Source organism: Clinocottus analis, unplaced genomic scaffold, assembly GCF_023055335.1.
Source record: "Clinocottus analis isolate CAN_PGR_092001 unplaced genomic scaffold, fCliAna1.0.p SCAF_16, whole genome shotgun sequence".
NCBI classification, from domain to species: Eukaryota; Metazoa; Chordata; class Actinopteri; order Perciformes; family Cottidae; genus Clinocottus; species Clinocottus analis.
In genome coordinates, this window is record NW_027175887.1 from 6436140 (window position 1) to 6454181 (window position 18042).

At 40.1% G+C, this 18042-nt stretch overlaps 2 protein-coding genes and 1 non-coding gene across 3 annotated transcripts; 2 read left to right on the forward strand and 1 right to left on the reverse strand.

Moving 5' to 3' along the window:
• Window positions 1-847: 847 nt before the first annotated feature.
• Window positions 848-3589, forward strand: arl5c (ADP-ribosylation factor-like 5C). The gene is made up of 6 exons (XM_068578869.1): window positions 848-990; window positions 1576-1636; window positions 1728-1875; window positions 1987-2070; window positions 3076-3227; window positions 3349-3589. The coding sequence occupies exons 1-6, from the start codon at window positions 945-947 to the stop codon at window positions 3395-3397; spliced, it is 540 nt and encodes a 179-aa protein (XP_068434970.1). The 5' UTR covers window positions 848-944; the 3' UTR covers window positions 3398-3589.
• Window positions 3590-4768: 1179 nt separating this feature from the next.
• Window positions 4769-4840, reverse strand: trnac-gca (transfer RNA cysteine (anticodon GCA)). The gene has a single exon. It is a non-coding gene; the product is annotated as a tRNA-Cys (tRNA).
• A 1652-nt stretch (window positions 4841-6492) lies between these two features.
• Window positions 6493-17477, forward strand: LOC137786852 (plexin domain-containing protein 1-like). Its single transcript, XM_068578968.1, has 13 exons — window positions 6493-6612; window positions 12224-12390; window positions 12634-12777; window positions 15133-15202; window positions 15320-15442; window positions 15519-15637; window positions 15734-15833; window positions 15927-16028; window positions 16134-16215; window positions 16296-16356; window positions 16441-16555; window positions 16810-16967; window positions 17073-17477. Exons 1-13 carry the CDS (start codon window positions 6534-6536, stop codon window positions 17184-17186), a joined length of 1434 nt encoding a protein of 477 aa, XP_068435069.1. The 5' UTR covers window positions 6493-6533; the 3' UTR covers window positions 17187-17477.
• Window positions 17478-18042: the final 565 nt, after the last annotated feature.

The following is an 18042-nucleotide window of genomic DNA, read 5'->3' on the forward strand; positions in this document are numbered from 1 at the left end:
GAATTTAACCCAGGCCCCTCTTGCAGTCAGGTGACAGTGTAGACACTACACCACAGTACAGCCCTATAGTCTGTTCATTTGCCTCTAAGGGCTTTACAATCTGTAAACATACAACAACCTCTGACCTCACAGAGGAACATGAAAAACTCCCCCCAAAAATGTGTATAGAGACAGCAACAGAGGAAGATCCCTCTTCCAGGATGGGAAGAAATGCAATAAATGTCATGTGGACAGAATGAACTACATAAAAGCATCATTATATTAGATCTAACAATTAAGAGATGAACGTGTTTAAATAAACCTTTAGATAAAAATGAATAACTTAATCTTGTTGTTCCCTAATTAGTAAGTGTATTCAAATATCAATAAATTGAAAAGAGATGGCAGGTTATGCATAGAAGGTTCTATAAATAAGACTTATGTACTTTATTAATCCCCAAGGGGATTTTGTTTTTGTTTTTGCTACTCCGACAAAAAAAATTCCCCTTGGGGATTAATATAGTACATATCTATCTAAGAATATTATGCACGCAAATATACCTTATATCTTTATAAATAACTGACCTATAGCCTCTGGGTTGCTCCTCATTATACAACCTCCATATTTAATTGCATATGGGAATTTAACATTGTTACTATTAAATATATATTTCAAATGCCGTGTTTTGATCCCCTCGTGCGTATTCAGACGTTTCCCACAACACCTGAACGCACCACAACTGTGCCCTTTGTCCGTGACTCATTCCGATGAAAAAATACCTAACACTTTATTTCTCAGAGGCGCCACCCACTCACGCTATGTACAAGTAGAAAGCGATATCAGATGAAGGATTTTGAGTTTGCGTGCCAGTCAGCAGCTATCAGATACTGAAGTGTGTCTCCACCGGGAGCGTTTTCTGGACTCTTTTCGTCACTTCTGACACACACACACACACTTGTTGGACATGGGGTTTGTTCTGACCAAGATGATGGCGGTGTTCGGGGACAGAGGTAAGATTAAGTTCAACCACATTGGTGTCAGTTTCATCATATGTGTTGTTTGTAAGATGCCAGTCAAGCATGTTGAGCCTACATTGGAACCGGACGGTCTTCGGTTCAAGTCCGACGAGCTGGTGACTGTTCGCCTCTCGGTGCCCTAGAGCAAGGCACCGGCACCCCAAACTGCTGGATGGATTCCCACTGCTTCTGGGTTTAATACAGATACACTGTCTGTGCTGTGTTGTGCACATGTTTGACAAATTAGAGTCGCTAAATGAGTGTAAGAATAAACATTTCCTTAAGTTATATGTTGTATCACTTTACATGCATTTCATTTTATTGTGACTGAATAGTAAAAGTAACATTCTCAACATGGTATGGACATTACCTGGTAATCAGTGATGTGATAACCTCACTTTGAATAACAAACCGTCCCTCTGACTCTTGTACTTCCCTGTATCTTATCAGTGTGTACATTTTGTGTTGTGAAGCCCTGAAACAAGTTATGCAACTCAAGACTGGAGTGGGTTCAGATGACAATAACAAATCCAGTTTGCACTGTTATGGATAAATATGTTGTTTTCTACTTTCCCATAGAGCACAAAGTCATCATTGTGGGTTTGGACAATGCTGGAAAGACCACCATCCTCTATCAGTTGTAAGTGATTTGTCTACTTTCTAAGGGCAAAAACATCAAATCTGCTTCACATCTGTGTTTATAATGAGTTTTTCCCTCCTCACAAACACAGTCTGACAAAGGAAGCCGTGCACACATCACCAACCATCGGCAGCAACGTTGAGGAGATCACCGTGCGTAAAACACACTTCTTGGTTTGGGATATCGGAGGACAGGAGAGCCTTCGAGCCAGCTGGTACTCATACTACGGCAACACAGAGGTACATATGTCTGTGGCAGATTTATTGTGCTATCCTTACAACTGAAAATGTGAGACGTCTGTTGATTGTGTTGCTATTTACTGATTCCATTATGTGCCGTGGCTCTTTCAGATCGTCATCCTGGTCGTGGACAGCACTGACCGTGAACGTCTTACTCTCACCAAGGATGAGCTGCACCGAATGCTCGCACACGAGGTACAAATCCAGCTGTATTGGCAAATGTGTGTTGATTCAAAAGTCATAACCCTGAAGATCCCCCATGTGTTTCCACAACTCACTGTGTACACAAGACCAGATAGCACAGATCGTTCACATTGAAGAAGGACCCAGATCTTTTATTTAAGTAAAAGGAGCAATTTAGTGTTAGAGAAAATACTCACTAAGTAAAAGTCCTGCATTCAGAAAATATAAATACAAAAGTATTAACATCAAATTGTTCTTAAAGTACCAAAAGTAAAAACAGCCTTGTGCACAATGGCACATTGCAGAAGAATGTATATTAAGTTATTATTATTACTGATGCATTAATGTGTTCATCACTTCAATGTTGCAGCTGGTGAAGTTGGAGCTAATTTGAATGACTTTATTCACCACTGGGCAGCTTGTGAATTTCACCCCAGGAATCCAAAAAGTTGTATCTTATCTTAACCTATAACAATACATCATTATTTATTTGTTGATTTATATTTTGTATTATTAATGTCAATCCACAAAGTAATTTAGGTTGTTGAATAAATGCAGTGTACTACATTTCTCACTGAATTCATGTAGTAGAAATGTTAAATATTCAAGTTAGGTACAAATAGCTCAGAGTTGTATAGGTGAAGTCTTTGAATGCTGAGCATGTGGTTCCAACAGGTTTGGCTTTCAGGAATTGACGTAGAATCCTTTTGCTATTCAGTGAAACTTCCCAAGCCGTCTGTCTGTGTGATGTCAGAGAAACACTGCTGCATTCAGAGTGACTAATTAGACGGTACATGTAACAAACCCATGACACAACATGATGAGGAAGTTTCAACTCAGACTGCGTGAGTCAGCGGGTTAACATGTGCCGAACAAATATTCCACTGAGGTTGCTGTTCTTTGTTCTCTAAAACTGACTTGGGGACACTTTGGTGGTTTCCAATGGAAACATGTCAGCCTCTTGACGATCAATCGATACGGAAAGCAACATTAGTGACCAGTCTTCTCTCGTTTTAGGAGCTACAGAACGCAGCCGTCCTCATTTTGGCCAACAAACAGGACGTGAAGGGCTCGATGACGGCGGCGGAGATCTCCCAGTGCCTCACGCTCGACTCCATCTCCTCGCACTCGTGGCATGTTCAGGCCTGCTGCGCCCTGACAGGAGAGGGGTGAGTCTTTTCACCAGACCCATTGTGTACAAGTCAACGAGAACAAGCCTTTACCGACGTCAACTCCCGCTGCAATGACTCACAGAGTGTTTGTTTTCCCTCTTCACTCACTCTCTCCCAGTCTACCTGCCAGTCTGGACTGGATGAAGTCTCGGGTTGTTGCCAACTAGAACACGCATCAGACGCGGCGGATGAAACTTCCTCAAACTGAGCCAACCGCGAGGGGCACTACAGAGGCCAGCCACAGTGTCAGGACGGTTTACAGTGTTATTGGGGGGAAAAGTCCTGTGAACATCATGTGATAGGGTCATGTGATAGGGCCGCCTCACCACGTACAGTGTGTCCTACCCAGCTGTGAGAGGCCTCATGGTGGACGGGCAACAGAGCAATATGGGGCATCTCAGAGCTAGTTGACGTTGACTTTTGCACTGTTCAAGAGCCGCTCAGTTATAATGATCTGTTTTTCTCAGTCATGACGATACACACCGGAGTATTTAGTGTCCGTGTCCTTAAGTGACACGTGTCGACAGGTGCACCACGTTCGTGAGACATCCTTCCCAGACCAATATTCTCCCTCTCTACCCTCAGTGGGATTATTTCTTTTAACTGGGGTTAATCACAAGACAGTGTCATACTTTATTGAACTGCAAAGTAGTAATTAAAGTATTACTCATTCAGTAGAATTCCTAGAACTGAATAGGTTGTACCAAAGATGTTTTGTCCTCATTTTGTCCTCATTTTGTCCTAATTTACCGTAACTTAATTTGTCGCAACCAAATTTGATACCTCACTATTTCTAAAACAGCTTTCCAGTGGTAAACTGAGTTCAGTTGCTTTAAAAGATTATGCCTCTCTCGTGGAAGTATTTTACACAATAACTGAGACTGAAAAAACACATACAGTAACTAGTGTGGATACAAGTTTGCACCTGTTTTAATAATGTTGTATGCCATTGAACAACAAGACTCGTTTGTCAGACATAAACATGTTTAGTAATTTATTTAAAGAAAACAAAGCTCTAAACTATTTACTGTATATTACAGGAATTTCCTAATTGGAAAAATGAGCTTGCTGCTAAGGAACTATTCATGGTTTGACTGTATATATTGTATCGTGTAATTTAAAAATAAAGAATTATTATTATTACAAATATGCATCTGTGTCAATGTTGTCAAGCAGTGAAATTCTTTGTTTCAACTAGTGAGGGTGCTATTGAGGTGGGTGGATTTTCCTTTTGACCATGCAGTAAAAGCAATGGCACAAATATACGGATATTGTGCCAACACTATTCACAGGAGTTTTGGCAGCACCACAAAATAAATGTATATTATCCTCTTGTTTTGTTATATACTGGAGGATGTTAGACTATATTCTGAAGCATATGCTTTTGCATATCAATATATCTGCCTGTTATGATGGAGGCCTAAATCCACTTAAGAGGTTATGTTATAGCAGTAATCAACTTGATTTCATATGTTTTTGAAATTGCCTTTTTCCTGCTCTGGACAGTAGCTATATATAAAAAAAACAAGGTGGAAAAGAGGGGGCATCCGGATTTGAACCGGGGACCTCTTGATCTGCAGTCAAATGCTCTACCACTGAGCTATACCCCCTACGCTGAGACGAGGCCTGATACACAATATTGGTCAATGATAACTAATATTACACCACGTATTGGACGTTGACTTGACGAATACGGTTATAGTTTGTCGACCGTCGTGTCTATAACTTGTATTTTCACAGGCACGGCTGTATTTAGTTTCGTCCACTAGGTGTAGAAACGAGCCTACACATTTGTGGCTGCGCGTTCCCACATCAAGTTAAAGCAAAACATCCTCTAAATGAAAGGAAAATACGTCGTTTGTGGTTGTACGTCAACACACAAAACCCACGAAACACAAAGTGTGCTCAAATCTGTCGCCAGCATTGGTATGATGACGTAATTTGTTTGCACCATAATGGTTATTTATGGGTTGTTGACAATTATAAAATCCGTTTTATGACGTGACAACGCTTTTTTTCAGGGTAAATTACAAAACAGACGAGGAAAAATCATAGTGTGGGTTACAAGGTTTAGTATTTAGGTTAAAGTTAGGAGAAGTATATTGTTTCAACTAAATGCACTGGTGGATGTAACTAAGTAACGTCATCCTATAGTTACGTTGGTATATATTTGAAGTGACTTTGCTCTTCTTAACTTGAGTATTTCCATTTAATTAATTAGTTAATTGCTGTTTAAAATAACAAAGGCTCTGAAAAATTTCAGTCCCAAGAGATGTTTTAAATTAGACTGAAAGAACAAAAACAAATTATCTAAACATTTTTTATTTTCATCTTACCAGTACAAATTAAAAGAAATGCCATATTGTTGGTCTAATCATGATATGTATCTCTACAATAAGGTGTAACTCATCAGTATAATTCATAAAAGAACAATCAATGCTAATATTGTGCTAATATTCACACCTGTTGCTGGGCACACTGCTGGGCACACTGACATACAAGGAATTTGTCCTGGCGAGAGGTGCATAACATTTAACATTTAACAATAAACTTTTAACAATAAACATAAAACAGAGTGCTATGCTTGTAAGGCTCGCCTTTCGTCAGTTTTACATGCCATAAAAAAAACAATAAATGCTGGAAATTAACTGCATGCGGCAGAGACTTTTCCGTTCCATGTTGTTGTTAGAGCAGACACAATGTTTTGCCATAAAAGTCATAAACAAACTTGACATGGAATGAGTACTTTCAAAACTAGCACTGATTTTAGCCCTGTTATTGTTAGCATCATGATCACCATGTCTAATCTCAGATGTCAGATTTCTCAATCTGGCAGCTGGTTTGGACAGAGGGAGGCGCCATTCACACCGCTGACCGCTGATGTTTGTTTGTACCCCAAACAGAGGAATACGATGCATAATCTCTCATGAAATAAAAAAGATTATAACTCAATATTCAGATGTCTAATGTGTGCCCATGATAACTTTCCCCCTTTCGGCCCCAAAGCCGAATCAGCTAATCCTTGTGTCTTTGTAGTCACCATGACAACGGATGAGCAGCATCGAGGAGGAGAGAATATTTAAAAACAGGGGTGGTGAGTGGAGAGAGAGAGAGAGAGAGAGAGAGAGAGAGAGAGAGAGAGAGAGAGAGAGAGAGAGAGAGAGAGAGAGAGAGAGAGATCTGGAGGGGGAAGAAGAATTCAGAGAAAACTTGTTTTTGCAAAGAGAGGAAGAAGAGGAGGGAGCAGAAGAGGGCAGCCTTCACAAAAGCTTTTATTTATTTTGTTGTCTTCTCCGGGCTATCATGTGTTTTGGTTTGGTGATGCTTTTCCTCTGTGTCTCTCAAACAGAGCTGGCAAGAGTTTGGGTTCAACATCAAACAGGTGAGCTGTGTGTATTTCTTCCCTCCATTGCTTTAACATGTTCACCTTTAAAGGTACACCTTAAGCAAGTGTGTGTTGCAGCTTTATATTTTGGTGAACTAGCACCTAAAGTCTGGGCAACTATGCTGTTTAACTCTGCATGCAAATCGTTTTCTTCATTAGTTGTCCATTTGTTTTGCGATGAAAGAATGGTTAATATTTAAATTGATTTATTTTCATGATGATGTCTGTGCTGTTGCTATTGCACCGTAAACCGCAAAACTTCAGTCGGAGTCTTTATGGAGCAGCAAATGGGCGTGCCGTGCCCTTTTTTATTTCACGTACAATAGTGAATGACCTAGTTTACGAAAAAAAAAAGTGTTCAATAAAAATACCCAATTCCACAAGCATGCGACTGAGTCTAAACAACAACCCACAAACAGTCTGTCTCAGGTTTAAAATTAGACGTAGACTTTGTTTTTTTTCTTGCCTCCCTGCTAGACTCAGAAAACAACAGGAGCCTTTTGAGATGTTGGAGAATGCACATTTATCAGGAACCACATTTGTTTGATACGAAGCACAATGAAGGGTGTGTTTGTTTGGGACTCTACAAACTCCTCTCCTGCTCCCTAAATGTCCTCAAATCCTTCGTTACTCCTCCTGTTCTTCTGCAGAGGGAAATGTGTTTCAGGTGAAACAGCATTACATGCAAGAGGTGGTCATATATGGGCTTGCCAAATAATGGGTCAGCTGTCAGTATTGACCTGACATATCCTCCTTTCCTTTTTACCTAATTTGCTCGTATCTGCCTGGTCACTCATGATATACTGCTCAGTTTTAATAAATGACCTTGGTTCCAAGGGAGCAATCTACACCATCCCGACCAAACTGTAAAAACACAAAGCACCGAGCTGAAAATGAGTTGTGGACGCATCAGTGACCTCAGTGTTTGGCCTCCTGTTTCTCGTCCTGCTGAGAAGTTTACTCAACGAATACCCCGAAGCTGATTCAGACGTGCTGGAGCTAAACTGGAAAATTAAGAGAAGTTAAGTGACAAAGATTGATGGATTGGATCATGGATAGGACGTTATTCTTCTGTGGCTCCCAGATTTATTCTTATTTTATAAAAAGCATGCGTTATTTCACTTGTGATAAACAAAACATGCCTGTGTTTGTGGCAAAACGCAATATCAGTTATTGCTGCCAACAGCTGAGCAAGTTGCTCTTTGTTGTACATTGGCCCAGCATTTGCATGGGAAATGGCTTCGACCAGAAATCTGTCTCCTTTTCTCTTATTTGTCCAATCAGAAAATGAGAAAGTGAAAAGCCAAAGATAAGGTTTTTGGCTTTTCCCTGCAAAGATTGTGTTTCACCATGACAGAAGAAAAGTGATGCAATCACTGCACTCATGTTCTTTTCACAAAACTGGAATGTCTTTGTAATTTTATTGTGATATGAATTTGTTCAGCCTCTTAGGGATGATTAGCGAGGAGAGACTCCTCTCAAAGCATTATTACCATTGTGAGTTTTGTTAAAATATGTCAACAGCTCATGTACTGGCTACATTCTCAGAGATGTACCACATTATCAACTCAACAACTATTTAATAATGGAGGTTATATAGTTAAGTTCAATCTGCACATTTCTTTCCGCAAATATAAAGCAGTCTTTAAATCTCCAAGACCAAAAATGTGGATGAAGCTTCACTTCCACTGGAATGTAAGTGAAGCTTTGCATATCTGCAGTTCAACCACAAGATGAATGCACGTTTATTGTGGGTGATGTTGAGGAGTCTGTGCCAACTCACTGTTCAGGAAGGGCGTGTTCTCTCAGACTGCTCTGAGGTTGTGGTTTGGTACTTTCTAAAAGAGCAGGCAGAGGTCCGTGTTCTGTCCAGAACATCTGCTCTTTCATTGCCAACATTGGGCAAAAAGCAGATCCTTGTTTGCATCAGTTTATTGAGCTCTTACTGTGTTCTTGACCAGGGACACTTTAACCAATGATGGGTTTCTCACTTTCTGACTCCCCAACAGCATCTCTACACTGTTCACAAGTATTTCTAACGTATTTCTAAGTATTTCTAATTGATAAATCATTTTGAACATCTGAAGGGTATAGTTTGTACTCCTTTATGAATAATCAAATATAAGTTTAAAAAGGTGCAGTTCCAAACTAATATACATGTTTTAGTTATACTTGATGTACAATTTTGTATGAATTGCAATACTATATATTATCATTGAATGAGCAGAGCTCAGAGTATTGGAAATAGATGAGTGGGGAGAGAGTTTTGGTCAGTTTCTCCTGCACAGCAGAAACAATGAGTCCCTGTTTTGGTTATCTGCCGGTAATTTAAATCCCACTGGCTGACACTGGTGGCCTAAGAAGATATTAAAAGTTACAGTTTCATATTCAGCGTCTGCACCCCTCCCAGCTTTTATAAGACCAGGGTGTTTATCTGCTGCACTGCAGACCTCAACAACTGTGTGAACACCATTTCTCCTCTTACCTCATAGATGCCATAGCAGGGCGGATGCAGCGCTCAACAATCACACATCTAGGTTTAATATACCAGCAGTCACAGACACATTGACGCCCCGCTTAATTGAATGAACAAGGGGAGAGAAAACACTTGTGAACAAAAACAATAAGTTCCCTATGAGGTCACGACATTTGGGGTGTCACAATAAGGGCATTGTAGTTTTGATGGCTTTGGAAAACATCAGTGTGATAATTGTGTGTATGCAGAGTGGCGTTTAAAGCAGGCATCACCAGCCAAACTCCCACACAGCATGAACTCTGGGGGTTTGGAACAGGACATGCAGCTGAGGGGCCAGCAGGCATGTGTTCACCTCCCACAGTCAGGACAGAAATGCCAGCATCAAACCAACGTTAGCGAACATTTCACCGGCTTTGAGAGGAGCTGGCACCCATAAGGAGTTGTTAAATGTCAGATTTAAAATTCCTAATTGTGTTTTTTTGCCGGTTACACAGTTTTTTTGTTCAGACAAACCCCCTGGCTGGAGTAGAGGCCCGCTGCTTTTTGTTTTTAAAAAGAGGAACGATTAAGATCTTGACTGTTCATTTTCTAAAGAATGGCAGGATTTAAAGCTGCTGCCCAATTCAGATGGAAGGTCCGTCTGCTCCAACACCTGAAACATAGAGGCGGTGTCTTTTCATGAGAACAACACAGCCGCCCAGACTCCATAAATTATAACATGGACTTGTTGTCCATGTTTTTCACACCCATGTGAGCGACACCCTCAACCTCAGTGAACTGTGTCAAAGTTTTGAGATTTACAAAAACCGTACAGATCCAGCTTTATGGAAAACATTTTATTTAAGGTCCACGTACACATGACTTAACCCTCAGGGCATAGTGTGTAATAATTTTGCATCTAGTGTTTAACTAAAAAAAAATAAACCACTGACAGTTTGTATTTCAGCCATAAGCAATTGTTTCAACACTAGCTGGCATGTTTCAAGACTCACGTCGTTAATGTCAGGACGTCATTAGGACACATTTGAATCTGGTGCGTCAGATGAGAGCATGCATAAAGGAACATGGCACTGAGCATGAACAACTTTTTTTAAAAGTGACTTTCCCGAAGTTACTCTTACACAGTTTATTTTTCTCTTTGTAGGAGAGCGAAGTGTATTAGTTTCAAAGTGAACTAAGGTTAACATGCCAGTTCCACAACTCCATTGTCTAAACCTCCACTCAAGTCCCAACATCTTGTTTCTCACTAGGAAGGCTCACGAGGGGGCGTGAGCCTTCCTCAACAAGGGATAGCATGATATAGGGCGCAAGCACACTTTCCTGGATAAGTAACGGTGAAAACAGACTGATAAATCGAGGTTTACAGGTGTTTGAGCTCGGGCTTCCTAGCCGGACCACTAGCAGATCTGGTAGAGTCGCCCTTGCTCAGTTTTACTCTGCTCAGTTACGAAGTCCCGACATGAAAACACCGGAGCAACAGAGACGAACTCTTCGCGGCAGCCGAGCTGACCACGGCATGATTCGCGGTGTTTCTGAAGGGACACTGAACACGACGGAGTGAATATCTTGGCTTTTTTTTTGTTGCTCGTAAACGTTTCCAACGCCACTTCCCTCCTGTAGCTCACTGAAAAGCCAGAAAGAAAAACAGCAAACGTTAAGTACAGGAGAGCTGCCCGACTTAGGGTTAGATGAGACACTCCGTAGCCGGAAGAAGCGCTGCCTCGAGGTTTATATAGGAGGTTACGAGGTGACGTCACTGCCGTGTACCGTAAAGTACATAGAAATGCCGCGTATCGCCGTAATGCTCTAAAAATACGGCGATAGATAAGTACATGATATGCAATATAACTGAAATCCATAATCTGGCATGCTTTTGTCGTAAGGTCCTGGTTTATACATGTTTGAACATCCATAGCTAAATAAAGACAACCCCGATGTTGTTATATCTGGCAAAATCCAGTCGTGAAGTATTTACTGCAGTATTTAAAGTGCAGTAGATACTGCACTTTATTTGATATCGTTAGTCACTAGTTACTTTGCAAATTCAGATTAATAAGACAACAAAATCAATCAAATAATTGGTGATGATTCAGCATGGCTTGGCCAACTGGATGTATAAGTATTGAAAAAGCTGTCGGAAATTTGGGTTTTGTGTTTAAAATGTCTGAACGTTGTTCAATATTGGTTGTATCATTTGAAATATCTCACATAAGTTCACCTAAATAAAAAAACAAAATGTAATTTAAAGAATACATATTTCCTGTCATGTTTGCCTCTCATCATGAAGTCTCTTCAAAACCAACATTTAACGATCAAACATTTAATAGATTTAATAGATCAAAAAGGTTTTCCTGACTTAGTTACCCATTTCTTCAGATATTAAGCAAAAAGTCCTCAAAAAACCTTTCTTATTATGCATTGTATCTGCTCTGTACACTGGAAACATAACTTACTCTTCGACGCTCACTCAAGACATTTTAGCTCCAAATGTACAACTGTATCAGTGACCGAGGTTATGCAAGGACCAATATGTTTAGATCTACATCCCATACTTGGTGCTCCAGCAGACATACATTTTCCACACTCAATGAAAAGGAAAATCACAGTGTGATGCTAAAATAAACTCTTAACATCAACTAGGAATATGAGGCTTTCCATGTGTGGCTTTGAAGAAACTCAAACCATCAATCATAACACCCAGAACTTTAAAAGAAGGCTTACCTTCCCCAGTCTGCTTACTATATGGTTTACATTGTTTGTTGGATTTGACAGCTCTTTTTTGAGCATCACAAAATAGTATATGTAATATTTCTGTCTTCATTCAGCGATGACTTTAACTGACAAGGCTGACGGTATCAAAGGCCAATTGTAATTTCTCATTTGCCTGAGAGGCTGATTGCTGAGGCACAATTGTAAACACTATTGTTATTGTCTGAATAAAACTGGCATCTGAAATGTTTCCAGACAATGTGTGGTACCTCTGCCAGAGTTGGAAAAAAAAAAAGATCTTTGGTGTGCTTTCTCTTCCTCTTAAATTAAAATGAGTCTTTTATTCTGCAGATTGAAATGCATCAGTTGGCATAGAAGAAAGTTGCAAGCGCACACTAACCTGATATTCATTATTTTGATCAGACAATGGGTCCAGTGTGATGTCACTGCACCATGGAGATTCAACTGGAGGTGACGGTCATCCTTACAGAGTGCAGCGGTCATCTTCAGGCCACGCTAGGATAAGCAGGGCGGTCCTGGGTGGAAGACTAACCATCAACACCCTGCCAGACAACATGACACGTGTAGTGGTGAGAGCTGCACCACAGTATTTTTGTATGACTGTAATGCTTGGTGACACGTATTATGCTTTTGGCTTTTGACATGTTCTGTTTGTTTTAGTTGGATGTAAACATTGCTTGCTTTTGGAAATAGAGTTTACTTGTTTCCATTAGTGACAGCATTTGATTTAATGCAGTGGACTCTTGATGCCTGCATGACACACTCCCTCAAAGCCCTTACACCCTCTGATCTTCTGTTTTTCTTGTCTGTAGGAGGATTCTGGGAAGTATTACACATGGCGTAGCTTTGGTCCAGAAGACCAGCGCACAGAGGAACTATGGGTAGACATGAGTGATGTCCGACATGGCCAAGTGAGAGTCCATGGCATTCTGTCAAACTCATACAAACAGGCTGTGGTGAGTCTCACACCCACATATGCATGCAAGCCCTTACTTCCTATGTCGGTTAGTCGTAAAAAATTTAAAAAAAAAAAAGTTTACAAAAAGAGAAAAGGAAATAGTACTTTATGTTACCAGGCCACCATAAGAAATGGGTGACAGTTCATACAAAGGGTGGAGCTCATTTGACTACACATTAAATCTGGGTAGCAACCAATTGTAAAATGATTTTGTTGTGCTACACGCTGATAGAAAAATGTATGATTCCCATGTCCCTGGTGAGTACTTAAGTGCTTAACACAGTCTTAAATGCAGTCATTTTAAGTACACAGACATGCAGTGATTCTTTATTTCTTAAATAAGAAACACCTGAATTTTAAGGAGATCATGCAATCTGCTTCATGAGTTAACTTTTCATCCATGAGGTTATTTAAAGCTGTTAATATGCACTAAGATGTATTCTCCACTGGGGGTGCACTCTCTCATTTAATAGCTTAGTTATTCATAAACATTTTTATAGATGGTGATTATACTGGCTGACAGAGAGTCTTTATTGGAGGATATAGCTCAGTGGTAGAACATTTGCAGCTCACGTGGTCCTGCATTTCAACTCTGGGTGCACCCTAATTATAGCATAAGTCAGTGACATGACAAATAAACTGTATTGCTATTGTTGAGACACAGATAATGGCTGTTTACTAGACAACAAGAAATTCCAAAACGTATCCCTTTATATTTAATTTTTAATAAGAACCCACCAGAGTAAACAGAGACAAGCCCTTTTATTTTCTGTTTTAGTTATCTGTACTAACACCATACAACTGACCATGTCCTTAAAATAACAGTGAAGGTTTATGGCTGTTTAATAATCAAAGAGAGAATCCTGATTCTTTGCCTTCATGTGAATTGGACCCAACGAGAGTAAATGTACAATTGAATACACTCTGTTTGAGTGGTTTTATCAGGATTTTTTTCATATAGTCATTTACCAGACTACACAATAACAACTAAGAGTAGATGTTATTATGGGTATAGCTCAGTAGTAGAGCATGTGACTGCAGTGGCCCTCAATTTAAATTATCATTAAAATGTTCTTATAGTAAGCCATCAACAAGAGGTAATGTACGGTTGTGGCTGTACCGGGAATAGCTGAATGCATTTTGCAAATCAAGAGATCTGTGGTTTTAATCCACATGCACCTTGCTTGTGACGGTATGTTTTTCAATATATGGATTTTCAACGTGGTGTGTTTGTTTTAAATGAAATGGTTATATGTACTTTCTCAAGTCATTCCTGGGATATAGTGACAAACCAGGCCTTTCAGTTTCTATCCAAACAAAACATTTTACTGAAGCTAAGCGAGGAGTTCTCTATGTTCAGACACACCAGTGTGAAAACATGCCAAGTACATCTATTCTACGTCCTTGGTGTAATTGAGTGCAAAAGGCCAACGCGCAGCAAGTACAGTACACAAACAGCTAATCCACAAATTCTGCCTTCACATTTTATGTGACAGCGAGCCAGGATGGAGCTCAGTCTGAAACATAAGGTAACACTGTTGAAGGCGTGAAGGGACTGGGAAATATTGGAAGAAGCCAAGAGCTACAGGCATGCCAGAGGCTGCCCAGTTTTGACCTCTGTTGTCCGACACTTGGCACCTGTGTAATACATACAGCTCACTTTAATTTGGGAAGGCATTCTCCAAGCAGAAACAGGACTTTGGCTTTGTAAAAACATCCAATCCAGGTTACATAGTTGGAGAAGGAACAGTTTTTACATCAGATTATAAATTGTTGACGCTAAAGAGAAAAACATGTCTGCAGTTTAGGAAATGAAAAGACAGGTGTCTTTAGTATAATATCATAAAGCAAAAGCCGCAGTGAGGGTTATCATTTAAATCAATGGTTCCATTTGCTCTATTGATCTTGAGACTGATAACATTATTTTGATCTCAGCTACTTAGCAGAATATTTGTTTTGAAAAGTTCCTGCCAGAAAGCCTCAATGACCTGCTGCTTTGCAGCCAAGTTGTGTCTAAGTTTTAACTAGATCATTGCAATATCGTTACATCAGTATGCAGTATCCAGACATGCTGAGAAATAGCCTGCCAGTGTACACAAGTGCAAGTCACTGAGCTACATTTGCACAATATGGAGCTCAGTTGTAGAGCATTTAACACATATATAAATGTTATTTCACTTAAGGAAATTAAACAAAACCTAGTTTTTCCCAGATGAGTAAACATTATGCATTTATTCCCTTCATCCCTCCTTCTTTAAGACCTGGTGAGGATACTTAGTGCCACAAAGGAGCACAATGTAACCTAAAGATCTTATTCTTTGTCTCTGTCCGTCTCTATGTACTCTCCTTGCAGAAGGTTGCCCTGTCGTTTGACTTTCCTTTTTATGGCCACTACCTGAGGCAGATCACCATAGCAACTGGAGGTGCTTTTTGATTTCATAGCAGATGTTCAAGTGACCTTTCCTGCATATGTTTCGTGTTTTTGCAAAGTAACAAGTCATACTTAAACTTTACATTTTCTTCCATCTGGTCATTTTCAGGGTTTATCTTCACAGGGGACATTACTCACCGCATGCTGACTGCGACACAGTACATCGCCCCTTTAATGGCTAATTTTGACCCCAGCTACTCGAAAGAATCCACTGTGCAATATCTGGATAATGGTAACATACCAGCTCATATTTGAACATGATTGTCTGATTACTTGTCTGACTCCCGTTTGACCGTCTCTCTTTTCAGGTGAGGTGTTTGTGGTCCAGTGGGAGCGGGTCAGACTCTCTGGAAAGGAGTCAGAAGGGGCCTTTACGTTTCAGGCTGCACTTTACAAAACAGGAGCCATCGCGTTCAGCTATCGAGATGTGAGACATGCCGCTGAGCTTTTAATGGCCTTCTTAACGTGTTCTCTTCTTTTGTGCTGAATGTCTCAGTGATTTCTCTTTTTATCTGTCCATCAGATACCTCTGTCATTAGATGGGATTGGGTCCGCTGAGCATCCAGTAAAGGCTGGTTTGTCTGATGCCTTCATGGTCACGCAACCTTCTCCTCAGTCACCAGGTCAGCAGTACTTTTTCTGTACTATGGTTATTGTTATGCACCAAATAATAAAACAAATTTCTTACATGTGAAAATCTGCTCATGATAAATCAGATTCAGATGCCCAACGGCAGACGATTTTTGAGTACCATCGGGTTGAGACAGACTTAACGAAGATTACCAGCTTCTCTGCTGTTGAGTTCACTCCACTTCCTAGTAAGTGACCCTTATCCTTCATCTTCAAAGGATGAGTTTCAAGTATTCAATACGTTAGATTTTATCAACACCCAAAAATAATACATCTTCTGTTGTTGTGTTCAGCCTGCCTGCAGCATGACAGCTGCGAACTCTGCCTCTCGTCCAACCAAACCTCGGGCTGTAGTTGGTGCAACGTACTCCAGAGGTGAGTGGGACATTACGGTGGCCCAAATGTCCATGTAGCGCAGTTTTAGCCCTAATAAAAATACATCTTGTGCGTTTTAGGTGTTCAGATGGAATGGATCGACACAGGCAAGAATGGTTGGACTACGCCTGCTCAGAAGAGGTATTTCTGGACATCAGGAATGCATATATCTGATTATTTTCCATTTGTGAGACTCATGCATCTATTATGTTGAATATCGGGCAGAGCAAAAATGCAACCTGTGAGGATTACTCCAGAGGTGACAGCTCCACTGATTCCTCTACCACACCAGAGATGGAAGACGTGTCCTCATTGACTCCTCTACAAAACGGTTGTGACGGTGAGGCTGAGCTATCTTTTCTCAGAATGATACACAGCACAGTATCGTCTGCAGTATTTCACCACACGTTTTCACTAAATAAAAACAGATTCTGCCAGGAAATAAAAATGCAAATGATTGCTTTCCATCTTTTCTCAAATGATACAACACGTCATATATTTAAGACAACGGTAATGCTGAGTTAATACTTGGAAGTGCCATAATAATGAAGCCTTATGAAGGGAGATCACTTTGGCGCTTCATCTTCAATACAGACGTGAGGACAGATTCTTCAACCAAGAATGAGGGGTTGGCCAACACAGGAGTGATAGCCGGTATAGCAGCTGCGCTGGTGTTAGTTTTGGCTCTGATACTGGTCGCACTTTACATCAACTACCATTCTACTGCTGCATCACCACTTTACCTCATCCAGGTGAGCACTGAATGTGGCCTCCACCTGCCCTGACAAGAGCTACGCATGCTTTAATTTCACGTCCACACACGTTTTTCTGTGCTTGATTTTATTTATTTTTTTTAGCGTCGCAAGAACTACTGGCTGTCTTTGAAGTTTCAGAAGAAACACCCGGGTTACACAGAAGTGGAAGGGGAAGGTCATGAAAAAAACAGCATTGTTGAAGCCGGGCCATGTTGAAATGATGGATACCAACATGGATACATGTTTGCATTGAACAGATTACTACAAACATTAAGATACTGTATATACATTTGTCCAAAGCTATTCGTACACGTTTCCATTTCAAAAAGATGTAACAGTTTGTGTAGATTAAGACTATATGTTATATAATATTGAATGGTTTCATTGGAAATGTATATCTCTGCTGTAATTCATTCAAACCTCATATTATTAAACATTATCTAATTTAACTGCAATGAATTGGACAATGCATGCCACAAGTTTGGCAACCTTAGATAAAATACATAAACTATGCTGTTTTATATCAAACAAATAAATATTCAGTTTCATTTAAATTCCTTTTACTTTTTATGGTGGATTTGATTCTTTGTAGTTCTACCTTTTGTTTTACAAGAACATACTGTATTTTTATGTCAAATTCAGCAGTACTTGATGCTGGACATGAGAGGGATGACAGTCCCAACATAAAGAGGTATGTACATGTGTGAGGATGCAGACAGTACAGCTCTTTTGTCAACAGGTGTCAGTCTAACCAAATGTATCACATGGACATCAAGCAGGACATGCAGTGAACGTGGCAGATGTGTTCACATTTGAATTGAGATCACTGGATTGGTAAAGCCCCAAAAACCTGCAACAATAAAGATGATCGCATGAGTTTGCTATGCGAGCACAGATGGGACGAGGACAGACATTGTTGGGACATTTCTTTACGATTACACAAAAGTCGGATTGTGCTGCAATACACAAAACTCGAGTCTCAGTTAAACATGTACAATGTATATATGGCCTACTTCCTCTGAAATAATGATCAAATATCTCTTCCAAGCAAAAACATTTAACCTCCCACACT

What these genes read in the sequence shown, in the direction of transcription:
- arl5c (XM_068578869.1), top strand. Translation starts at nt 945, where the DNA reads ATGGGGTTTGTTCTGACCAAGATGATGGCGGTGTTCGGGGACAGAG. An exon ending in ACCACCATCCTCTATCAGTT is followed by an intron (nt 1,637 to 1,727) that starts GTAAGTGATTTG and finishes TCACAAACACAG; the next exon opens with TCTGACAAAGGAAGCCGTGC. An exon ending in TGCGCCCTGACAGGAGAGGG is followed by an intron (nt 3,228 to 3,348) that starts GTGAGTCTTTTC and finishes ACTCTCTCCCAG; the next exon opens with TCTACCTGCCAGTCTGGACT.
- LOC137786852 (XM_068578968.1), top strand. Translation starts at nt 6,534, where the DNA reads ATGTGTTTTGGTTTGGTGATGCTTTTCCTCTGTGTCTCTCAAACAGAG. An exon ending in ACTACGCCTGCTCAGAAGAG is followed by an intron (nt 16,357 to 16,440) that starts GTATTTCTGGAC and finishes AATATCGGGCAG; the next exon opens with AGCAAAAATGCAACCTGTGA. An exon ending in CACCACTTTACCTCATCCAG is followed by an intron (nt 16,968 to 17,072) that starts GTGAGCACTGAA and finishes TATTTTTTTTAG; the next exon opens with CGTCGCAAGAACTACTGGCT.